This window comes from Python bivittatus, unplaced genomic scaffold (assembly GCF_059951505.1).
Source record: "Python bivittatus isolate LINGU-HERP-01145 unplaced genomic scaffold, Pbiv_v1 ctg000020_np1212, whole genome shotgun sequence".
NCBI lineage: Eukaryota > Metazoa > Chordata > Lepidosauria > Squamata > Pythonidae > Python > Python bivittatus.
Genome location: NW_028277030.1, coordinates 76,524,630 through 76,548,942, shown reverse-complemented (window position 1 = coordinate 76,548,942; position 24,313 = coordinate 76,524,630). Strand labels below are relative to the sequence as shown.

The 24,313-nt window shown below is 38.5% G+C and overlaps 1 protein-coding gene across 4 annotated transcripts in view; it reads right to left on the bottom strand.

Moving 5' to 3' along the window:
* Positions 1-24,313, bottom strand: part of LOC103054560 (SAM and SH3 domain-containing protein 1) — a 604,492-nt gene that overhangs the window by 33,384 nt on the left and 546,795 nt on the right. For all 4 annotated transcript variants that reach the window (XM_088141819.1, XM_088141817.1, XM_088141828.1 and 1 more), the window contains exons 5-10: positions 23,195-23,235; positions 22,380-22,466; positions 21,838-21,950; positions 20,994-21,095; positions 7,807-7,939; positions 3,898-4,241 (exon numbers count right to left, since the gene is read on the bottom strand). In XM_088141819.1, the coding sequence (XP_087997945.1) occupies positions 3,898-4,241; positions 7,807-7,939; positions 20,994-21,095; positions 21,838-21,950; positions 22,380-22,466; positions 23,195-23,235 (820 nt within the window). The remainder of the gene's footprint in view (positions 1-3,897; positions 4,242-7,806; positions 7,940-20,993; positions 21,096-21,837; positions 21,951-22,379; positions 22,467-23,194; positions 23,236-24,313) is intronic.

Sequence of the window (24,313 nt, the reverse complement as noted above, 5' to 3'; positions counted from 1 at the left end):
AGCAGCATCTCAAGTGAGAAACACTGACGTTGAATATAATCGTTCTGCTTGCCTAAACAGGTCAGCATAATGACACTAATTTTCTTTTAAAAGCTGAAAAGCCCAGCCAAATGAAACCATATTTACTTGGCCCTTGTGATGATCCTCATCCATAAAGTGTACATTATTGAAAAGATACTAGCCCTTTGGAACCCAGTAGAGTTGCCTAGCTCCCTTTCAGTTCTACAAAAGAAATGTTTGCCTTTTCTAGAAATAAATTGGCCTTTTATTTCTGTGTCTTGATCTGTGCATTTACATCTTGTCCTTCAACCTTATTCCCTCCTTTTTTCTTTATCTTATAAGAAAAACAACAACAACAGAAACTGGGATATTATTATTATCCTCCAATATACTTTGTAACCAATAAATACTGAATGTGTAATATCTCATGCCTGTTACCAATTAATAAATTACTAAAAGCTGATTATAAACTCTATCAGACAACCTATATGAAGTACATTTTTATCCTTATCAAGCAAGCCTTTGCTGTTGAACATGTAATTGTGGTTCTTCCCTGAGAACATCCATTTAACAAAAAAGTCAACAGCAAAGGACTGCTATAAGAGTTTTAAAAACTTAAGTCAGAAAGTTTATACCATCTTTTAATATCAAGCAAAGATTACATTTGGGGGTCTTTATGTTTGTGTGTGAACATGTATACAGACAGTGAGCATGTATGACACCAGAACTCACAGTTTGGCATGGATGGCATATGGAATCATACATGCACACACAAAAAAGTCACAGCTAAAAGTTGCTTTTTGCAATATGCTAGAATATATTTCAAGGAGCTGTACTGTTACGCTTGCTATGAAACATATAGTTCATGGCTTCCAATTATTTCACAAAAAGCATGCCAAATAAAATCTGTGGATGATAAGACTGTAGGCTATTAAATGAAATGATCATGCACATACTTTAAAAGATCTAGGCATGCCTTGGCCACTAAAATAAATTTAAATGCCCAAAACATATGTAAAAGCAAGACAAGTAATCAGTCCTACTGACAGGGGATGCCATAGCTCCTGAGGTTGCAGTAAACATGAATTATGAGCTCAGAAGAACAGAGTGCAGAAAAGGGCCTAAAATTCACAAGCAGAGTATTAAGCGTCTGCTCTTTGGAAAAGAAGGAAGTGGTTAATCAAAGTTTTCATATAAAAAAAAAATAAGCAAAGAGACATAGCTTTTTCTCCAATAGTGCAATCCAAAACATCCTAGATATTAAAGAAGAACGTTCAGCTCCCTGCTACCAAAATTTTAAGTAATACACAGTGAAGAATAGTAATTGGGCTTACAATTAAATCATTGGCAGGATGATAAAATGTCAAGTTCTTTTAAGATAATTTTATTGCCTCTTATATAAGTAATAAGTAACATTATGTACATTATGTCTACTAAAATTAAAAGTGTATCACCATCTGAAATGTTCTCTACATACCATCTTCATCAAAGAAATCCTCTTAATAAAATACAATACAAAGCAGGGCAGAATCAACTGACATACAAAGCAAAAAGGATAAATTATTCTAGAAAAAAATTAACAGCTTTACAGTGGCTACTAGCCAAATGCAGCCATGGCTTACAAGTTAGCAAAAAAAAAAAAAGGTTTTGTCAGTCAGAATCAGCTCCTTTTTTCTTTTTTCTTTTAATTTCTTGGAACTCTAGTCAAGATTGCCTAAACCTGAGACCTTGGTTCAAAAATACAATCCAGCTATGAACTTCCCAGATGGCTTCAGTAAATCCCTGGCTCTCATCTTCATTTTCCTATCTCTGAGCTGGGAATTAAACATTTCACTTTACAGGGCAGTTATGGACCGCAATCCTAAACACATTTGCCAGGGCAAAGGATCTGGACAGATCGTTGCCTGGTATAAATTAAGTGTGGCAATCTTTTTTTTTTTTTAACTGAGAAGCACATTTTCTCAGGATAAAGTTGTCAATAGCTACATAATGTGATGATGGATGGATCCTCAGCTAAAAAAATGGGTGGGATCACTTTTTTTCCTCTGTATCTCTTCCTTCTTTGTGCGTGTCCTATTCATTTATCCATTAATTTTCTCTTCAATTTACTGCTTTCATTTCTCTCTTACATACACACAAATACCTTCTTTCTCCCTCCCACTACATCTAGTCAGCATACAGAGATAAAGAATATGCTGAGATTCTAGTGTGAGTCTCCCCACTTCTTCCAGCTATGATGAATCATAACATTTAAAGGAGTTAGTGGCGCAGGGTACCCAGGAATAAGATTTCCCCACACCACCAACTCACCACCACCACCACCAGCTTGGCAGCTGGGAAAACCACAGTTATGCTGAGATCATGATGCATGAATTACTTCCCCTGGATAGTGTCATCTGCAGCATAATGAGCTGTTTGGTGGGCTTGCAGCCTTGCAACTGTGGCAAGGAAATCAGGGGAATGCCTCTCCTCACCTTCTCTTCTCCAGTGGAATCATCTTGCTGCAAGTCTGCCTACAGGGCTTGAGGAAATCAGAATTTGTTAAGGAGCAAAGACACTGGCAGAGGCTTAAGGTGGCCTGCACTGATCAGAAGGGCTCTGAAGAAATATGGGAGTCAGCACAGAAAGAAAAAAAACCATACCAGGCACATATGAGATATTTGGGAAGATACAAAAAGTATCAAAAGAGCTGGGATGAAGTTCCTTCTCTAGTTTCATCTATGTAGTATTTCTATTACTTTTTCCTTGGTTAGGAAGGATTCACAGCATTTTTTCATCTGTCATATGGAGTCAATTTAAGAGAAGACATTCCAAACCATTATATAGAGGCAATGGGTGGACTTTTTTGTCATCTTAGTAGGGTAGAAACATGTATTGTGACATACCAATACTAAAATCCTATACCTGTAAATCTGAAGCACACCATTCTCCCCTGGATGGGCCAGACAGCCCCTTCAAGCAGCATTTGAACCATCCCACAGTTCCTCTCTCAAGAACCTATCATCTGTGTAACCCTGTGCAATTGGCACTTAGCTAGAATTATATATTTATTTCTTCTTAATGACGTTAATTCTTGAAGTATTTCTCATATATTTTAAAAAAATCGAACATGGAACATAGAAGCCACCTTCGGTCTGAAAATGTACATCTTGCATTTAGATGATCCAGATTAGAAGAGGCAAGTGTTTCTCCTTAAAATGTCAGTTTAGAGAGAAGGAACGAGAACAGTGTGTCCCAATATTTATTAGAACATCTCATTGGCAAGTAATTGGGAGGGGGCTGAGGAAAGAGAAGAGAAAGCCAATGAAATGTTAAGCTTTTAAAACATTATGATGAGAAAAAAACAAGCAATGCTGACTGCAACCTCATGGGAGCTTGTGGCCACCTTTGGTGAAAACTCACAGACTTTTGGTGGATTCTCAAAAGAACCCTTTTAGTACAGCGATCCACTGTAGCAGCCCACTTCCTCTTTGCCGCCTCCTCCTCCTCCAGTAGGCACCGCCTCAACTCCTGCTCTTCACTTTTGCTCAGAGTTCTGTCAGTAACAGGCCGCACCAGATGTGATAGGTTGAGGTGACTGTACAGGCTTCTTTCCACCACATATGTGATATTGAACTCGCTGACTGAATTGCGCCCTCGAAGCCTTCTGTTTGAGAAGCCACAGCTTCCACCTCTTCCTATCCCCTTGGGTTTGTGATGAAACAGCTGCAGATCGCAGATGGAAGGCGATACACCTTTCCTAGCAGGACGCTGACAGAGAAAAGCTCTAGAACATGAATAATTAGGATCTGCCTTTTTCAGCCGGATCTGCTTCCTGACACTCTGGATTTCCTCCAAAGATACCAGGACATGATGTTTGCATCTGCTGTCATAAAAGCAAATGCTTTCTTTACTTACCCCATGACTGAGAGAGCCAAGGTTCTTCATTTCTCCATCTGTCAAAGAGCGGCAAACTTTTGGTATTTTCTCCTCTTCTGGATAGGAAAAGAATGTCCCAAGCTTCTTTGGGGGTTTTATAAGGCCACGACTATCAGATTTACTGAAGGTCTTAAGCAATTTCCTGTTCGTACCCCAAGTGTCCAGGCTGCTGGATGAAGGAGATATGGTCAGTGAGTCACTTTCATCATCTGGCTGTTTGTCAGAGGAATTATCCAAAAAGAGTTGTTTCTTGTGAATTCCAGAGTAAAGTGCCGATCTGCCATCTGGTCCTGCAGGAGTGTCAAGGGAGTTATCATCCACACCTGAAAGGGAAGATACCACTAAATTAGTTCTCAGTAGCTCAAGCAATCTGAATGGAAGGAAGGTAGGAAGGAAGGAAGGAAGGAAGGAAGGAAGGAAGGAAGGAAGGAAGGAAGGAAGGAAGGAAGGAAGGAAGGAAGGAAGGAAGGAGCATAGCCCAAAGGGAAGACTTATCAATCTTGTTCAACCAAATAAATTTGGGGATAACTTAATAGTTGAAGAACAGAAGAATCTGGGCACAATCAAAGAATGAAACAGATTCAATAGAAGCAACATTGGCATACTGATGTATATCTCAACAGTATTAGATGATTTCTGGAGAAGGACAAATCTCTGCAGAAAATATATTAACCTAACTTAAAATAATTAAACCCCAATCCTAAGAATACCAAAAAAAAAAAAACCCATTCAGTAGTAAAAAACTGAAAGAAATAGAATTCTCTATGCAAAAATAAATGCAATTGTGTATATATAATTAATAAAGTAGAATGAGAAATGCATAGCAAGATCAAAGAAAAGCCAATATGATGGTGGGAGTGCAGATACAGAAGAGTCAATTTATGAATGAAAGGGGAATGCAGTGGGTTACTTCTCCAAGAGGAAATGATATATCAATTTTCAAATATTTAAAGGGATGTAAAAAGGAGACAGCAGCAGCTCTGTATATAGCCTGTTTTGCTTCCAGCACACACACAGGTGAACTAGGCCAAAGAAGTGAATTTAAAATTAAAGGTAGGTAGGTTGGGCTTAAAATATTGCCATCAATTGTGAATTTATTGCCTGTGAAGTTGGAAAACAGTGGACAAAATTTCTGCTAGAGGGAGTTTTCATACAGAGCATGCCATTTTAAGTAAGAAAGGGTGAAACTAGGAAATTAGACCTGTTGCAAGTCTATGATTACATGTAGTTAAGGAAAATGATAGGTAACATAACCCATCTTCTCTTTCTATACCTACAGTCAAGCTGAATATAAAAAGTCACATATGAATAGAAGTACTTGGAAAGCTATTTTTTTTTAATTCCTTTCCTCCTCCCCCTACTTATGAGTAGAGGGGGAAAACCCATATTATGTTATGGCATATTTATCTACTTTGACAGTAGACCAAGATACAGCAGGGAAGGAATCCAACAAAATAGATTTAATATTTAACTTTTAACTTGAATGTCCCAAATGTTTTGATTAAAGTCAAAACATGCAATACATTCACTCAGTGTTCTGTTGTGTGCTAACTTGATTCTCCTCTCAAGTAAAATCCTAGAAAGTGTGTACTGCGTTTCATCAACTGTAAAAAGGCCAATGTTGTACTTAGAAAGGTCATAGCAGAGAACTACAAGAAATGCCAACATGTTTATAGAGTTGTAAGAGCTACAACTCATTGTATGAGGAAAAAAGAAACACCCACATTCTTCAGATGTTGGCTAGGAGAAGAGCAGATAGCTAGAAAATTAAAACATACTAAAAATTAATATCCACATATTCACATTACATCAGACTAAAGCCTATCTAAATGAAGACAGTTCTTTACATCTTTGCATAATAGCATCAGAGATGTGCCTATGCGGACTTCTCCAAAAAAGGAAGGCCAGAGTCTAGGGACAGTCATGGCATTGGACATTTGTGGGAGAGAGAAAATAACGGGCATTGTATCACAGTAATCTAGTCCCAAACTGTTCAAAATGATCGCTCAGGATTGTGCCTGAGGACAAACTGGCAGCTGGTGGAGTTGAAAATAGATGCTTTGTGGCCCCTACGACTGGCTCCAGTTCAGATGCAACATTTTGAAGCAGGCGAAGGCTGAAACGCCCACTTTTGATTTGCACTGCAGTCATCAAAACAATAAGCAATTAAGGCAATTATCACCACAGCAAATGAGGATATAATAAGTGCATTGGTCTCAGCTACATAAAATGCTTTGGTTAGAGGTCAAATCTGGACATCTACATTCTAGGATGTTCTGGAATCAAACCCTTACTACAAATCTGGGTCATCCCAAGACAGTGTATCCACCTATGTCAAGCTAATTTTTATTCTCTGTTGATCTTTCTTCCTAGCCCAAGTATGGATAAGCCTGCATAACCTTAATTTATTATTTTAAAAATAAATTTAAAAAAAAGATAAGAGGGCACAATAAGAGTTCATAGTAAACCAGTATAATAACTGAGTATGGAACAAACTTTCTTTGCCTTTGACTTCAAGAGTTTGGAAAAAGGCCAGAGTTCCTTATAAATGTTTATTATCACACACACATCACATCTACATCAGGTCTTTCTTTTCCTTGCCTGAGTTTAAATGGGTATACCCTAATTAATTGTTGCAGTAAAATAATATTAAATGTCCATTTGTCATGCTACAGTTTAGTTATTTCTAAACCAAATCAAAATAAATACTATAAAAGTGAAACTCTCACTCTACTTTACTTTAAAGGGTTAAAATCTCTCTCTGCCATGGAATCAATTGTGGCATTCTTTGACTTCCATTCAAGTGATACATATCTATTTTCTGACAAACTCATCGTTCCCCACTGAAAGAACCATTTGCCAAACTTGAAGGGTGTGGTTTCAGCCAGGCAGATGTTTCAGCATCCCATGAGAAACCCACTGGCCTTCTAACCTATGGGATAAGGCCCGCTTGCATTTTCTCTTACACTTTTCACCCCCCTGAACAACACGGCTCATTTACAAGTCACATTTTATGGCTTCAGAACTTGCAGAAAAGAAGCAAGAATGAAACCAAGTAACAGCAGCTTCAGAAAATCTGGTTTTTACCAGAAAGGCAATGTATCTTCTGCTCCTACCGGTGCTCTGCTCCCCACACGCTCTTAAGCTGATACTCATTACTGTATTTCATTAATGCAAAGGTCATGGAACATCAGTCACCACTTGGAAAAACATGTACCCGCTATGCAGATTCTGCTACTGTACTGCTCAAAAGGGCTTTCAAATGCAGAACTAAGAGCGCTAATGAATTTGGTAGTGAAGGTTACAGATCAGGGAGCCCTTTCCCTTGGTACAATACTAAAAACGATTGCCTTTGGACTCGTCCAGATTCAGGAGGAGTTCTGTTTGGGCAATAGGGCCTTCTGCTCCCATGTGCACTCCCAGAAAAGCCACTTTGGGATTGCAGGCTTTTCTAGAATGGGAGGGGAGGGGGGAAGGTGGTGAAAATTTGTCTGGTATAGTCCATCCACCCATTAATAACAACCTCTATATAGCCTCTTCACTTTGGAGAGGAGGAGGAGGAGGAGGAGACCCAGCCACAAAAAGCCAGGGCACATAATGGTACCTAGAAAACAGAGTACAATAAAACTCAGCCATAAAATTACACTGCTAATGCAAAGAGCTATTGTGATCCAGCTGATTAACTTGAGCACACTGCATAATAGAATTAATTCAGATGACAACCAAGTTCCAGTCACCCCTTCGTTCCTGGTGCAAATCTTTCTTCTTCTTCCTCTCAGCCAAGTTTTTCATACACTTTTCCAAGATGGCACCCCCACCCTCCCTCTTCCACTGCCCCATTCTGATCACTAGCCAGCATGTCTTCCCTTTAAGGATGCTAATTCTTACCTTCAGTGCTGGACTTTTTAATTTCTTCCACTCGAATTAATTTCTTTCTCACTCTGCGAGTTGAGTTGACCAACTTATGCAGTCTCTTAAACTTCACCGATTCTTCTGATTCATCATCTGATTGCTCTCTTGACTGGCGAGGAAGCAAAAGGAAATGTTAGTTGAGGAACTGCCGCACAGCTCAGGCACTGTCTGAACTTAAGGCAGAAAAGCGTCTCCTTTTCATCTTCTCATCCTGAATATTCACAATTCTCTCTCTCTCTCTCTCTCTCTCACACACACACACACGCTTTAAAAAGAACGGAACATACCATTTTCACTTCTAAATTAGCACAGAGTCAGGTCTCAGGCACCAAGGCACGTCCCAGTCCTCATCCTCCTCTCTGCCTCTGCACATTGTGTAATAATAGCTGTCTCCACGTTGCCTTCCTACACAGCCCAGGCAAGACACTTTCCTAGCACTCTTTGAGCCCTGCTAGCTAAGCTCCTGTGGTTTGGGTCAGGCAGTGGTCTTGTCTGGCCTGGCGAAACTTAACATTGAAAAACCTGGTTAGGAACTGCTTTTCTGTGCTGAACTGAAACACTATCATTGACTCCTTTTTTCCAGACTTAACGAGGAAAATCAAAAACAGCAACAGCAGCAAAAATGAGGAGGGGGGAGGGAGAGAGAGAGAAGGAAGGGGAGGGAAAGGAAGGGGGAAAGCTCATCACTCCACTCTGCTTATTTTATTACTTATAAAGAGCCATAGAATTATCTTCCCTTTCCCTGTCCCGGGCTTCCCATTCTAAAGATTCTCAAGATGGGCTGTTAATGCAGAGCGAGCATTCCTCAGGAACTGACCAAAGGAAAACTTTGACCTTTACAGGCACTTAGTTTAGCCCCTATTCCCCAACATCTCATTTGGTCTCACATCTGATGCTGTATGCTCAGTTCCAGCTGTTTTCCCTCAAGTATCAAGCATTACAGAGACATAAAAAATCCTCCCTCTCCAGCAGCAGTGACACCACAGGCTGAAACAATCCATTCCTTGTGAACCGAATCAGAGCTCTCATTTTCAAGCCAGACCCAGCGCTCAATATGCTACTTCCTCTGTTCGGCCCTGTTTAGAATTTCTGTGTGTGAGAGTAGAAAGGGGGAGACCAAAAGAAAGAAAGAAAGACAGACAGACCGAAAGAGGGGGACTCACTCTTGGCTTTTACAGTACAGAACTGCCACTGTACAGACTTGCATTCCAAGGAGTGGAGAAGATTCCAGCTGGAAGTCTCCAGAGACCGTATCTCTGCCTTTGCTTTCACACACAGCCCTGACCAATTCATCTCAATTCCAGCCTCCAGCTCAGAACCGCAAGAGCAACTTCCTGTTGGTGAACTTCGGGTCATTTAAGTTACCAGGTTGGAATTGGCCATGATTTTCTAGCCATGTTTTCAGCTTGAAAAATAGGCTTTATTTAACAGCAATATATGTAATGTCTGTATGTTTCAAGCTAGCTATGTGGGACAAGGCAAATCAAGTGTCACTTACTGCGCCTTCTGACAGCGCATGGGACTTGGTCCGCAGTTCTTTCGTGATCTTGGTAGCCCACGTTTGTCACTGTCATTTTTGAACTGTGGTGCCCAGAACTGGACACAGAACGCCTACTGGGGTTTGACCAGAGCAGAGGAGGGTCAGACGGTTACATCTTGTGATCTGGATGCCGCTGTTCCACTCTACTGTGCTCTGGGTCAACATTCAAACAAAACTCGGCTTCGCTTTAGCTGAGAATGCGAATTCAGCCATATTGTCCTGCCTGGACTCTAAAATCAGACAGGATCTTTTAAAACTCTTTACAGATGCACTCTTTCTCTTTGCACTTGGATATGTGTGAACATGCATATGTAAGTCAGAGAGAAATGCTCTTCAAGATGCTGTTGCATTGAATACATATGCATTACAGGAAAAGTATGAGGCTGTCCTATGTTAAGTGATTCCCTACACAAAAAGATATTTGCATATTAATAACAAAAAGATGGGGGGAGCATTTTACAGCATGTGGCACTTCAGGCCTCCCACTCAGAGGTCAGAGTGCTTCCAGTTCAACAACTGTGAGTGGTTTGCATCTATGGGCATGCAACTTTCTGCTTCAAAATGTTTCAACGTAGCCAGCAACTCTGTGCCAAAAAGAGGGCCCCACAACATGTATAACCCTCTTTCTGGAAAGCAGTAATTCTATAAAGCGATCTCTTTGCATATCCCAAAGAAGAAAACACATGGAATTGCAATACTGTAAACAGGAACAGCTTGATTTTCAACCACATTGCAAGCCCTCCCCCCTCCCCCAGGCTCCAGGTTTTCATTCAAAAGCCCCTAATGGCTCAAGTCTTAATTATTTTGGCTAATGTCGGATGCAGAAATTCTGTAGTGAATGCTTAAGTGTTTCATTTCTAGTTTCCATGGCAACATTACATCAGATTGCAGACAGCTGGCTCCACAGTTTTAAACCATAACAAATTGACCAAGCTAGTTCAGAAAATTATACTGGCTTTAAAGAGATAGCATGCTATTCAGCTGCCAGCAGAATGGTGCAAGACCAGCGGGGCCCACTTTTGGCAAACAGGCTAAGGCAGACTCTCTTTCCCAGCTTCTTTTGGAACAAGTGCACCGCTGACACATCAGCAATGTTCTAACACCAGCAAAAGTGGGCCAGCTTGGGTCAATATCTTTCCACAACTGCACGGAAAAGCACAGGGAACCAGATCAACAGCATCTGCAGTTATGAAGTTCTCCAACAGTAAATTGAAACCAACTTTTGTCAGATGGTCAGAATCCTCAAAGGCCAAGTTGCTTTGGAAGTCTCCTGTGCTTCCTCATTAACAAAGTGGGATTAGAAGTCAGGAACCTGGCCCAGCTGCTCACGTCATCTTCGTAAAAGATGGACAGCTTTCAGGTTTCTCTGCACGCTCTGACTCCCATTGTATTCTATAACTCAAGCCAAGCTTATTCACATACTGTAATCTGGGGAAGCATGTATTTACTGTCTAAAGAAACAAAACTGCTGAAATTCACATTTTAAAAAATTGATTTATATTTCTTGATCTGTCAGTATTGATTGCTTCTTCAGTCATAGCCTGCTTTCTAAATATGCCAATAAAGAAAGTCCATTCAAGAAATGGTTAATGAACATACCAAATGACTACTTAACTCAGGGATGTTGTGCTAGGTTAACCTTATTTCTTACCTGCATCACAACTAATTTCTCATTTCATAACTATGTGATTACATACAAGAAATAAGCGGATGTTTCAATAAAGAAAACACATATATGTTACAATATGTTTTATTACATATGCATTTATCTAGAGATACAGTTTCAAGTGCATGTTAGGCAACCCTGCTTAAATGGTGTAATTCACTCAGTCTTTAAGTGAATAGAAGCTGTACAAAGTTAAAGACAACCTCTTTTGGCAAATATGAATGCATTCTTACTCTTTATATACAGTTATCTACAGATTCCAAAAGGTGATTGACTTGTTGGGCCTACAATTCCACAAAATTCCACTTTGACCCTCTAAGGCTGTGACTGTTGTTCTGTCTACTTTCAACATCCATTGGTTCTTCTAAGCAGCTGTGTGAGGATTTGAAAAAAAATACAATTCATTCTTACAAAGTAGGAGAAGGCTATTTAAAAGAAAAAGAAAAACACTTCCAGCTAGCAATTTTGATTCTGGCAAACACTGTTAAGAAATGTAAGTTACACAAAACTGTTGAAGTCAAGACAAGACCTGGAAGAACAAGAACAATCTCTGCTAAAATTCGTCCCAAACTATTCAGATCAGCAGATCAGAAACCGTAGATCACTGCAAACAGCTTGCTGAGAAGTTTAGCTGACAGTAGTGTAGACCACAAATCCATAGTCTGGTCAATCTAAAGCTGCCTGCTTTTCAGTCAGCTGGACATTCTATGCCAAAGTAACTGGCTCTGTGATAACCGAAAAATCTGTGGTATTGCACTCACAAAGCCTACATTTCTTTCTCATTTTTAACTAACTTTTAAATGAATTCGTCCAATGTTTTCACAGAGAGGTAGCATTGTTATATGCTTGTGCAAGAGGATATATGGCACCCTCTAGATGTGTTGGAACTGCAGCTCCTGGATTTCTCAGCCACCATGTTTAACCTCTCATGGTTAAAATGATGGGAGCAACAGACCTAACGTATTTGGAGAGTCTAATCATTTATTTGCCTACTTACCTAGATCAGGGCTTGACTGTTACTAATGTTCATTGCCTGTACAAAAACAACCTTCTCTAAGTATCAGATTCAAATTATTCCAGAGGGAAATAAATAGAGAATAATTCCAGAGCCCTATACTGTACAACATGTACTGCACTAGCCATTCCAGATTTCCAAGCTAAACTTGGAAAAAGTCAAAGGATTTGCTAGTCCATTGCTGCCTCTTCTCTTATTTAATTAACTGTAATATTTATCTGTCCCCAAGTAGATTTTGTTGTTGTTGTTGTTGTTCAGTCATTAAGTCGTGTCCGACTCTTTGTGACCCCATGAACCATATCACACCAGGCCTTCCTGTCCTTCACTGCCTCCCTGAATTTGCTCACTTTCATGCTCATTGCTTCAGTGATGCTATCTAACCATCTCATCCTCTCCCGTCCTCTTCTCCTTTTGCCTTCAATCTTTCCCAGCATCAGGATCTTTTCCAAAGAGTCCTCTCTTCGTGTTAGGTGACCAAAGTATCTGAGCTTGAGCTTCATTATCAATCCTTCCAATGAGCAATCAGGGTTGATTTCCTTTAAGATTGACTGGTTTGACCTCCTAGGAGTCCAGGGGACTCTCAAGAGTCTTCTCCAGCACCATAGTTCAAAGGCATCAATCCTTCGGCGCTCAGCCTTCTTTATGGTCCAGCTCTCACAGCCATACATTACTACTGGAAAAACCATAGCTTTGACTATGCGGATCTTTGTCGGCAAGGTGATATCTCTGCTTTTTAATATGCTGTCTTGGTTTGCCATAGCTTTCCTCCCAAGGAGCAAGCGTCTTTTAATTTCATGGCTGCAGTCTCCGTCTGCGGTGATCTTGGAGCCCAAATAAATGAAGTCTGTTACTGCTTCCATTTCTACCCCTTCTATTTGCCAGGAATTGATGGGTCCAGATGCCATGATCTTAGTTTTTTTAATGTTGAGTTTCAAGCCAGCTTTCACACTCTCCTCTTTCACCCTCATCAAGAGGCTCTTTAGTTCTTCTTCGCTTTCTGCCATTAGGGTGGTATCATCTGCATATCTGAGGTTGTTGATGTTTCTCCCTGCAATCTTAATTCCGGCTTGTGATTCTTCCAGCCTGGCATTTCTCATGATGTGCTCTGCATATAGGTTAAATAAGCAGGGCGACAGTATACAGCCTTGCCGTACTCCTTTCCCTATTTTGAACCAATCGGTCGTTCCGTGACTGGTTCTAAACTGTCGCTTCTTGGCCCACATACAGATTTCTTAGGAGACAGGTAAGGTGGTCTGGTACCCCCATCTCTTTAAGAATTTGCCACAGTTTGTTGTGATTCACACAATCGAAGGCTTTTGCATAGTCAATGAAGCAGAAGTAGTTGTTTTTCTGGAACTCTCGTGCTTTCTCCATGATCCAGCGAATGTTGGCAATTTGATCTCTAGTTCCTCTGCCTCTTCGAAACCCAGCTTGTACATCCGGTAGTTCTCGGTTCACGTACTGCTGAAGCCTAGCTTGTAGGATTTTGAGCATAACCTTGCTAGCATGTGAAATCAGTGCAATTGTGCGATAGTTTGAGCATTCTTTGGCATTGCCCTTCTTTGGAATTGGAACGTAAACTGACCTTTTCCAATCCTGTGGCCACTGTTGCGTTTTCCAAACTTGCTGGCATATTGAGTGCAGCACTTTAACAGCATCATCTTTTAGTATTTTAAATAACTCAGCTGGAATACTGTCATCTCCACTAGCTTTGTTGTTAGTAATGCTTCCTAAGGCCCACTTGACTTCACTCTCTAGGATGTCTGGCTCAAGGTCAGTGACCATACCAGCATGGACATCAGGGACATTAAGATCTTTAGATTTTTTTTATCCAACCCTATCTCTCAATTGCTTAGATAAGTGGTTTGTTAAAAAAAAAAAACTTAAGCAAAAAAAAAAACACTTCACAATCCCTACATCTTGTTGGAAGGGAACAGAAAGCAGCTAAAAAATTAAATTTTAATCAGAGGGTAAAGACATGGCTGATAGAGCGAGGCACATATCTTCAAAAAAGAAATCAAGTCAGGGAGTGGAGGGGAAAGGACCAGAAAAACTCAGCGTGCTGCCCTGTGACATATATAGCCACAGAGAGGAGCCTTTCCTGTTCTTTTTTTCTCCATTTCCCTTTGCAACAAGGGAAATACATCCTTTGAATATTATGTGACAGGCTTGATGACTTACCAGCTTTGGCATTTAAGAAGCCTAATGCTCTATTCTGAATAATTCTCCCTTGAGGGCTGCTCTTCTCAACTGCATAACTCTAAATTTTTGGCTGATCCACTGTTCACTTAAATGAATAATACTGGACTTTACCCTCCGCACAAAATGCCTGGATTTGGGAGCCACACAGCCTGATAGAGCATTGGTTTTACTAATGGCCATTTCATATATGAAGAAAATGGGGGAAAGGAATTAAAACACAATACATTGGCTGCTTTTTGCCCATATAATTCTCACCTCCACAAGAGAGGTAGAAGTTACTGACTGTAAGCAAATCTATTTGCCACAAAGACAGGAAGAGGCGTGTGTTGCACATGGGAAACAATCCCAGTTTCTTTGTACCAGAGATTTGCTGACCCCTTGCTGGCCCCCCAGTTTCTTAATAAATGTCAATGGAATTTCAGTGAATGAAAAATGGGTAGAGAAAGAGAGAAGTAGGAAGAGGAACTCATAAAACTTGATTGCACCACTGCAAAAGGAGTTTGGAATGCTAAGGAACAGAAAACTCTCATAGAAAGACAGACACACAGACAGACCTGCACACAAAACCGAACATTACTCAAAGAATGACTAACATTCTTTGTTAAAGTTTTATTTTGTTAAAGTTTCTTTTTCAGAAACAAGAATCTCTTCCAGATGTTTCCAATTACAATTCCTATCAGCCTCTGCCAGGATGATCAATGGTCAGGGATGATGGGAGCTGTTGTAACCCAAAACATCTGGAAGGACCTAAGTGGGAGAATGCCAGCTTAGAATATGCAAATTTATTGTATTTCTATTATTTATTAATATATATCTTTACATCTGTCTGCATTTCTTTCAAGTTTCATTATCTTTGCTTTGACTATGTAAACCCTAAAGAGTTTAGGCTTAACAACTCTAAGAAACTACAATGGCTGGGAACTGGACGTTTGAAAAGTGAATTTCTTGGATAGCAATAGGCCTGTGAGATCTTCATCAGAACTCCCCCTGTTCTCTGTTCAGTCCCACAAACCTGTCTAATATCGTTACTATTCTTTACAGGACTTGGGGCTTTGAAGACTTCCTCATTCTTATTTTTTCCTGGTAGATTTGTCTTGCTGCTGATTTGAAAGTGTTATTTCAACTGGTCTGCATATATTATTATTCTAATAAGTTGTTTTACAATTTTGTACTCTGAGCCATCTAGGGGACTTACAGTATGTGGAGAAGGGTAGAAACCTTATAAATAGTTCCTGCATCCTGAAACCAACACTTTGTCCTAAGTTATGATAGCCAATATGCACCAACAGCCATTCTGATCCATCCTGTACCACGTGCCTTGTTTGAACTGAACTACTTATTAACAACTACCTGCTGTTGCCCAAAGTGGTCAATAGTTATGACAGGCTAAAAGGCTACATCCTCTTAGTACTCATAAGAGAGCAAACCTGTTCTGGAAGCTTTTATGAGCATTTAGTTTTCATCGTATAATCAGCTAGGGCATGCATTCCAACCATGACAATTTCCAGGTATGTGGACTTCAGCTCCCAGAATGTCACAGCCAGCATGGCCATGGAAGTTGCCAAGGTTGTGAAACACCATGCCAGGATCTATTGCTGTTTAAGGCTATTCTTTCCTGGTTTGTTTTATTTATCATGCTTTGGTCAGAGTGGTGATGTCAGAAAACTGAATTTAACTTCAGTTTATTTTGTTAGCTTTATATCTCGCCTTTCTTCCAGGAGCTCAGGGTTGTGGATGCAGTCATTCCTCCTCCAGTTTAATCCTCATAAGGATCCTTGAGGCAGGATGGGCCCAAAGTCATCCAGTGGTCTTCCACAGTTGAGAATGGATTTGAATTTAGTTTTTTTGGGCCATAATCCACTATGTCACATTTCAAGAAATAAGAGCAAGTACAGATAACTAAACTGATCATCTTTGCATTCATCAGCTTTGTGGAGGTCTTGAGTAATGTTCCTTTAAATTAGATATATTTGCTAAGATGCCTTAAAAAAAAAACCTGTCCAAGCCATTGAGTAGCCATAACTTTCTGAAAAATAATAGCATTTCTTTATTAGTTTTACAGTATTTGAGTCTCGCTTCAAATTATATAATTGGCAAAATAAATCCAACTATAGTTACCTTGCTAACTTGCATCAACTTTCCAGGGTGCTGGAGAAATGAGAGAACACCCACTTCACACAGAATATGGAGATTTCCATAGCATTTAAAGAATAATAGAGCTTCTTCAATCAATTTTCAACAGTTCTATACTGGGTGTCATTCTACACGGCATCTAATGAACAAGCACGCGCCAATGGCCACTTTAGCAAGAAGCACACTGAATATTAACTAGTAACAATGTGCCTAATAAAACGAATAGGAAGTTTCTTTCAGATATTCATGATGGAAAAATATTATAATTTCAGTGTCTTCCCAGGAGGGTCTGACTCAATAGTGGACTTTGTAAATAGGTGACAGGTTGACTCCTGTCACTCATTTAAAAAGCATTTACCAAATAAGTCCCTTCTTAATTTTGATGTCTACTGTATGTGTGTGTATGTACACACAAAAACTACAGAGTTCTCTACTATTATAGAAACCTAGTTCCCTTTTTGTACAAAGTGTTGTATAACTTGAAATGCAAAAATAAATGGTGTAATTAACCTAGTTAATTTAATTTAAGTGGGAATTTAAGAGCAATGTTTCTGGATCAAACAAAAGATATGTTTAATCTAGTAAGATCAAGCAACTCTGATGTCTTTCAGATATTTTGATTTCAATCCCATCAGCCTCAAGCAGCATAGAAATGGGCAAGTGACTGTGAAAACTGCTTAAGTCAAAATAATCCGCAAAGTATGAGACTTGCTGCCCTTCATTAGACTATCTGCATAAATCTATATCTGTACCAGGAGCCCCAGAAACATTCTAGCATACTTACCATCTTAGAAGTCTTTGGCAGGAGGCACTGTATGAAGACAGCAGTTTTTTTCTAAATAAATCAACCTCTGGGATTCTATTTAATCAGTTCATATTTGAACTGTGTGGGGTAAATATGATCTAAGACTACTGCACAGGTGATGTATGCACATTTGACTGATCAATATCTAAAAGTCATAAGGTTAAGACTCTGTTACAAGTTGTATAACACAGCCATTCTTTTATTTCTTTTTTTAAAAAAACCTTTTCAAGAAGTTAAAGAGTGAAATTACCCTAAGAAGTAACAAAAAAGAAATAACACATGCTTGGCAACTAACAGATGAAACCTCATTGAAAATCCTCCATTCTATGTTGCCCACCCTGATGCTCTTCCAATGGCTTGGACTATAGTTCTCATCAACTCCAGGCACCCTAGGAAAGCCCAACTAGAAAGTACCAAGTTTGGAAATACTGAAAAACAGTATTTTTTTCCTCCCTATGGAGCAATGAAATTCACATATTTGAAGATGAGGAGAGTTTAATTTTGGCTTGTATGTGGATGTGTGATGAGGCAGAGTCCAAGAAATTCATTACTTCTGCAGCATCCCCTGCTGGCTATTTCATGGGAACTTGTTAAGCCTTGATTTTCCCACTGAATATAAAATGAGAATTTGAAAGTTGTCACATGCAGGGAATGAGAAAGGAACTACAGGGCAAGACAGTAGAAAAACAGTGTTAATGAAGCTCTGTTCTGTCCAGCGTCCTTAGAACTGGAGCTCAATTAAGCTGAACATATTATTAACTTCCAATTCCATTTAAACCTCATTGGTAAGAATCTATTATCCTATTTTCATCTGATGGCACAGTATCAAGCATGACAACAAAATGCACTGTCAGAGGGACATTTGGTTCCTGCATGCTAGCTTTGGATATTGGCCATAACTTTGCACTGTGATGAGGAGCTCCGTGGGTTGCACTGCCTAATGCAAACTAGCACTCTGAACCATCTTAAAGCTTTTCATAAGCCCCCTAGGAGGAGAAGAATGTATCTACCATTATCCAGCTTTCTCTAACCTAATTCTCTGTTGCCCTAGCTGAGCAAATGATAGGATTTGTAATCCAGCACATCTGGAAGGCACCAGGTTGGAGAAGACTTCTCATACGTTTATTCATTTAATCACAGATGTGGGAAAAAGTACTTAAATACTATACAAGTTAAGTTTTCTCTTTGAGTGTAGGAATGGAGCAAAAAATTAGATTTTCTTCCCCCCATCCCCCAAGCAAAAGCAGATTAAGTTTCTTGTTGAATGTGTACTTAATTCTTTTTTTAGGTTTTATATACTACTTAGCTACTCAATCATACCATGCTGCCTTATACTACTCTCACTTTCCCTAATGAAGAGATTTTTGGGATTGCAATTCCTAGAATTCTCAGCCAAGATGGAAACTTTAGAAGATACCAGCTATGGACTCTTCTGTAGGCAATGGACATGGAGAGAGAGAGGAAGAGAAATGAAAGAACTAATGTAGCTAAGAAGGATAAGAGAGAAGCAATCCTATATTAATTTATTTAAAACATATTTAAAAGCTGGCAATAACAGGAGGAAAAATGCATTACTTTTTGACAGGGACAGTGAGATTAAAAAGAAGATGAATTTTAAAGCTGAAGCTAATGTTAGAATTACATAATTCACATTAGTTTGTGAATTGCCTTAAGGCTACTTATTTCACTAAGACAAATTTATGTATAGGTAAAAACAATTCTATATATAAAGATACCTATTTATTGTCTTTTAGAAGGATCATCAAAACATTTTGATGCTAATCTGCTTTTTATGGTGTTACATTTTAGTAAAGGTTTTCCTTGCCTATGCTATTTAATTATATTTATATTTTTATTTGCAGATATTACTTGACTAATAACTTGTAATCTTATTAGAAGCTTCACAAGTCACAAGCAGAGTGAACCATTGAAAAGCTAAAATGACAATATATTGAACCAATGACATTATCATTGTAATCTTGCTTCCCTTCCATCTTTCTCACTCCCCCTCATCTCATCTGTGCTGAATTTGTTTCTGTGTCAAATTTTAGATGATAGTTTCCTCAGTGAGGGACCTGTTTTCTTGTTACTCATAACATGTCACCGCACACTGACAGTACTATATTATCATTAATTATAATTAGAACACCAGCTCCACTTTGGCTGACAATGTGGGATGACAGTCTTTGAAATAAATTGGAATACTTCCTGTCTTTACATTCTTTGGATTCCAAGGAAGATTTTCAGACTTTTAGGTTGGAGGTGTGACATCCCTTTCACCTGTATATGAACTTGGGCTTTTTTGTTTATTCATGTCTCTGCTATTTCATATCTATCCAGATGCTGGATAGAGTGAACGTACTTGTTGCTGTCTGTTTGGCCACTGTACTGGAGAATCATTGAAGGGTTTATTACTGAATCAACATGTTTTGAATTGGATGTTTTGCTTTCAGATCACACTGTTGAGAGATTTGGGGAATTTCTGCCATTTAATTTGCTTTTCATGACCCTTTCTGAAAGGTATGATTTGTTCTTTTGTTGTGGACATTGATTCTGGAGCAGTAGACTGGATTCATTGATTTCTGGAAGTAAAGTAGGTCACTAGGTCGTTAGAGATAAATTATTTCATTGGTTTTTAAATTCCTTCTAATTCTTATTCTATGATCCCTTAAGTATGTCCTTGAAAAGCAAGACTGGGCTCATGCTTTATGCTAAATCATAAGGCAATTTGCTTTGTTTTGTCTTGGCATGTTATGTGAACCTAATCATTGATTGGTAAACCATGGTTTATGGCTTAACATGTACAAATGCAATCAACGGTAGTTTACTGAACTAGTCATGATTAAATTAATCATGAGTTAGCACTATGTGCAAACTTAAACGAAGTACAACAAAATATTTATAAAAAGTCAGCCTGAATTACACCCTGAAACATCCTACCTCCTCTTAGAGAGCACTCACTAGAAAACCTACGAAAAAGTTTCCTAAACTATGAACTGGACACACAGCCATCAGAATAGTGAAATAAATCTGCCTAAATTCAATCTAGTTGCCAGCTTCGCATGTTCCAGAAGGCCAGAGATGGAACTGTCTAAACTGAGCCCATAATTAACAGTATAGTAACAACAAAGAGCAGCTTCACTATAGACATAGAGGTGATGGGTCCCTGTCTCTTGCTAACTGTTTTTGAATTTTAGCTCAGCAAGGGATCAAACATCTCAATTTGCCATGAGAAAAACTGTAAATGACAGAAGGTGAAGAGGAAGGAGCAAGTTCGATATTAATTAAGTCCTTTCAGCATATCATGTGTCAACAGCAGCTTTCTTTTCTTTTTTTATAAGTGCTCACCTGTACTTATGTGAATCTGTCCAGCAGCTACAAAATCACTTTGCAGAAATAGCTCACATCAGCATTATATTTTAGAAACTATACAATAGGAGTTTTACTACTACAGATGACCTTCCTTTCAAGAAGAGCTGGAGTAAAACGAAAAAGACCCTTTGACGTTAAAAAAAGAAGCCTGGAAAGATATTTGGCCACCTTTAAAAATAAGTACAATTTCCCAGCCCCTCTGGAGGGTCTTTGGAAAGATGGATGAGAGCTAGCTGGCTTTTGCTCATGTCCAGTTCTACCACAAACTTCTCTGAGGTAAAAACCCAACATCCAATCCTAGCGGAATTTATCTTTTACATCTCTAATTTGAAGCTCTTCTTTAGTTTCCATTCCTCTAGCAACGTTCAACTACCGTAAGTCTTTATAAGTCTACAGCAACCATGTTCTTAGTAGCATCATACAGACTTACATTGCAATTGGAAGAAACATCGAAAGTTGGGTAAGGACTATCAGACCATTCAGATGCGTCCATGTTTCCTGGCTGCCGATGCTGAGCTTCATATTCCTTAAGCTGAAATGAAAATAAAACAAAGAGCCATGGATTTTCTCACTTGCTAAAAGTATATTTATTCAGTTTAATTCTTTTTTTACAAGCAAATAATTATTGGAGGAATTAAAGCTCTATTATTACCAATGGAAAACACTATTGTGACAATACCTTTGTTCCTTAGACTGTATAGAAAAAAATTACACACCCCAAAACAAATGTGTGTATGTATGATTTTGAAATTAAGATTATCAGTGCTATAATCTGAAACTATTTTATTATAGTAGAGATTGCACACACACACACACATACACACCCCAATGTGGAAAATTAGTCCTCAATGGAGAATCAGTTTTACATGAATAGGAATTTTAGCCATATACTGTACGTTTATTGCAGAGCTGAAAATAGTCTGGTCGCTGAGGTAGCTAATTTTATCCTTTGTTAAGATGTAATACAATTGATTATTTGTATAAATGTAATATATATCACTTTACAGTTCAGATTAACATCAAACAATAGAAATGTTTTCAGTTTTTTAAAAAATCCATTAAGGCCATTACATCAGAAATGCTTTCATTCAGGATTCTGGTCCTGGTTGGAGAGGATGTCTGACCAGGAGAAATGTCTACCTGATCCATGAAATCAAACTTGTATTTGTTTGATTCTCATAATTATGGATGCTATGCACAAGGTTCTGTAATTCACTGATGTAATCAGTCCTATTGTTTGTCCCTAGCATACATAATGTATTTGCATTATATACCCTTGCAAGAGCTTCCTCAATAGTAATCATCTTCTCTTTGACCATCATCATTAACTGGATCCGCTCCTCGTCACTCATTGTGATTTCACTTGCCACGTAACCAACATCTTCCCCTGGAGATAAATAGGAAAGATGAAAAAATAAAGGTATTTCAAAACAAAACAAATATAAGTCAAGCACAAGGCATGATTTTCCCAGTGAACTGACCATGTTTGATCATGCTATTTAATTTCCCACTTATTTACATATCAACATCTTTATTTGAGTTTTTAAGAAACTTATGCCACAATGAACTCAACATATAATTGTTCTAAGAGATTAAAGAAAAATCTGAAGCTTTGTTCAGAGTTAATAGGTGACAGTAGATAATCCAGTTTTCTAATACTTTGGAACTCATTGAACACAGAGTATTATAAAATAATTATGACCATCCTTACTAAAGATTAAAGCTGAGTACATAAATCCTGCTTAAGGGCCCAATAGCTATATAAAACTTCTTTCCCAACTTAATAATAAAAAAAGAACTTCATTAAATTTTTTACCTTTTGAAGACTGTCTCATTAGTCCCTTCTGATTCTTTCGGAAGTTTTGCCAGAAGTATTTATTCTTCTTTTTCCAATCTACTTTACCTACAGATTTTAAATATATGCACTCAATAAAAAAAAGAAAACCGCTATCATCATTCAGCTTCAAAAACATCAGTTTTAAATGAGCTGTCATAAATATTTATTATATTTGAATAAGGAAGGCTATTAGAATGTTTGGAATAAATAAGTAATTTTTTTTAAAATGAAGCTATATCTCTGTAGTTATTTTTGTAAATTCTAATGGTTTTGAACCATTAATTAAAATCCAGACTAAAAGTCCACAATATTCTTTTGCTTTCTGTTTACTATTTTGAAATTTCATTTATAAACTAGTGATGCCCAACATTTGGTTAAGGCTCACTTTCTGCTCTTCTTAATAAATAAAATAAAAACAAATACAGAGTTAAAAAGAAACCAGAAGGCTCCAAAACATTTGGTTTCAATTAGGGAAGATCTTTCCTTTAAAAAAAAAAAAAAAAAGCCGAGGGTGTGGAAAAGGATGGCTGGCATCGTAACTGAGAGAAAAGCAGAATATGTTCAACAATTAAATAATATCACCCCATACTCTTATGGACTTAGTATGACTCAACAGTATTGATCATATACATAAGGAAATGCTATTTAAAAGCTTAAAGAGGATTTTGGAGGGAAAAGTATAAGTAGCAGAACAGATGAACTTGTTGTGTGTGTTCTGAGAATCATGAATTTGGATACGTTTGGTTACGGCTTTCCCAAAGCAAAGCCCCCCAAATAAGAGGAAGCATACTGACCAACTGCACTTTCTTCAGAACTTGATTTATGAAGAGAGAACCTAAAATACAAAAGAGAAAGAGATAGTGCTAATTGTGGCAAACATCTTCTGCCCCATGAAAGCTGGGTGGCTTACAATTAATGAAGATTTGTGGAATAGCATATCCCCTTCCCCTCTTTTTGTCTATGAAGCCAGGAGGAAGAAAGAGCATCCCAGCTCCAGCTCCATACGCGTACAATGGCATGAGCTCAGCTCTACTGTGAATGCTCTGAAACAATCTTCTTGTGACTGATGCACAAAAATATGTTATGGAGGACAAAAGAATTAAAGTTATGGGGTCAGAAGGGGAAATGGGCTGAAGGAAGTCTTCAACTCTTCCCCCTCCCTCAACTGTCTGCTACAGGAAAGAGAGAAAACACTTCTTAGGAAAACACCATTTTACATGTGTAATTCCAGTACACAAAGCTGGGGGACCATTCACATTTCCAACTATGCACCAGGCAATGTGAATGTGTTACATGAGAGAGATAAATCACAAGGTTCCTGAGCTGAATCATTTAGCTGTCTGACCAAGATCTCCTTTTTCTGTTTTTCTCTCTTTTGTGCTCAATCTGCCTTTATTAAAGAGACAGGACCCTTTCCCATGTCATACTTTGATAGGTACCTCTCATGACATCCCTCATTACTCTTATTTATTTGTAAGCAAGTCGATGGAGATAAATAGTCCAGAAGGATCCTCTGCCATTATTAGGCTAATTAGATTTAAATTGCAATTCATAAGTAAGCTTAAACCTCCCATTTTTCCTTCCATCAATTTACAAAAAGTAACCATCAGTTGTGTAGAAAAACTATGTGGACAAATCAAACAGAATGCATTCCGCACAGGACAACAGGACCATGTCTTCATTCTAAAGCAGTATTGCTTTTGCTGCTACAGCTTCGCATTATGTTTTTTATGATTAAAAGCAAACAGACTGGATAACAATTGTGTCATATCTCCAGAAAACAAGATGGACATTTCACTTCACATACACACTGAAGCTGAATTACACTTTGATCTATGGCTTGAGTTTGCAAACCACCCTGTGTGCAGTTTTAAAGATTAGCGGTGGAGGGCAGCGCATAGTCTTTGATCACC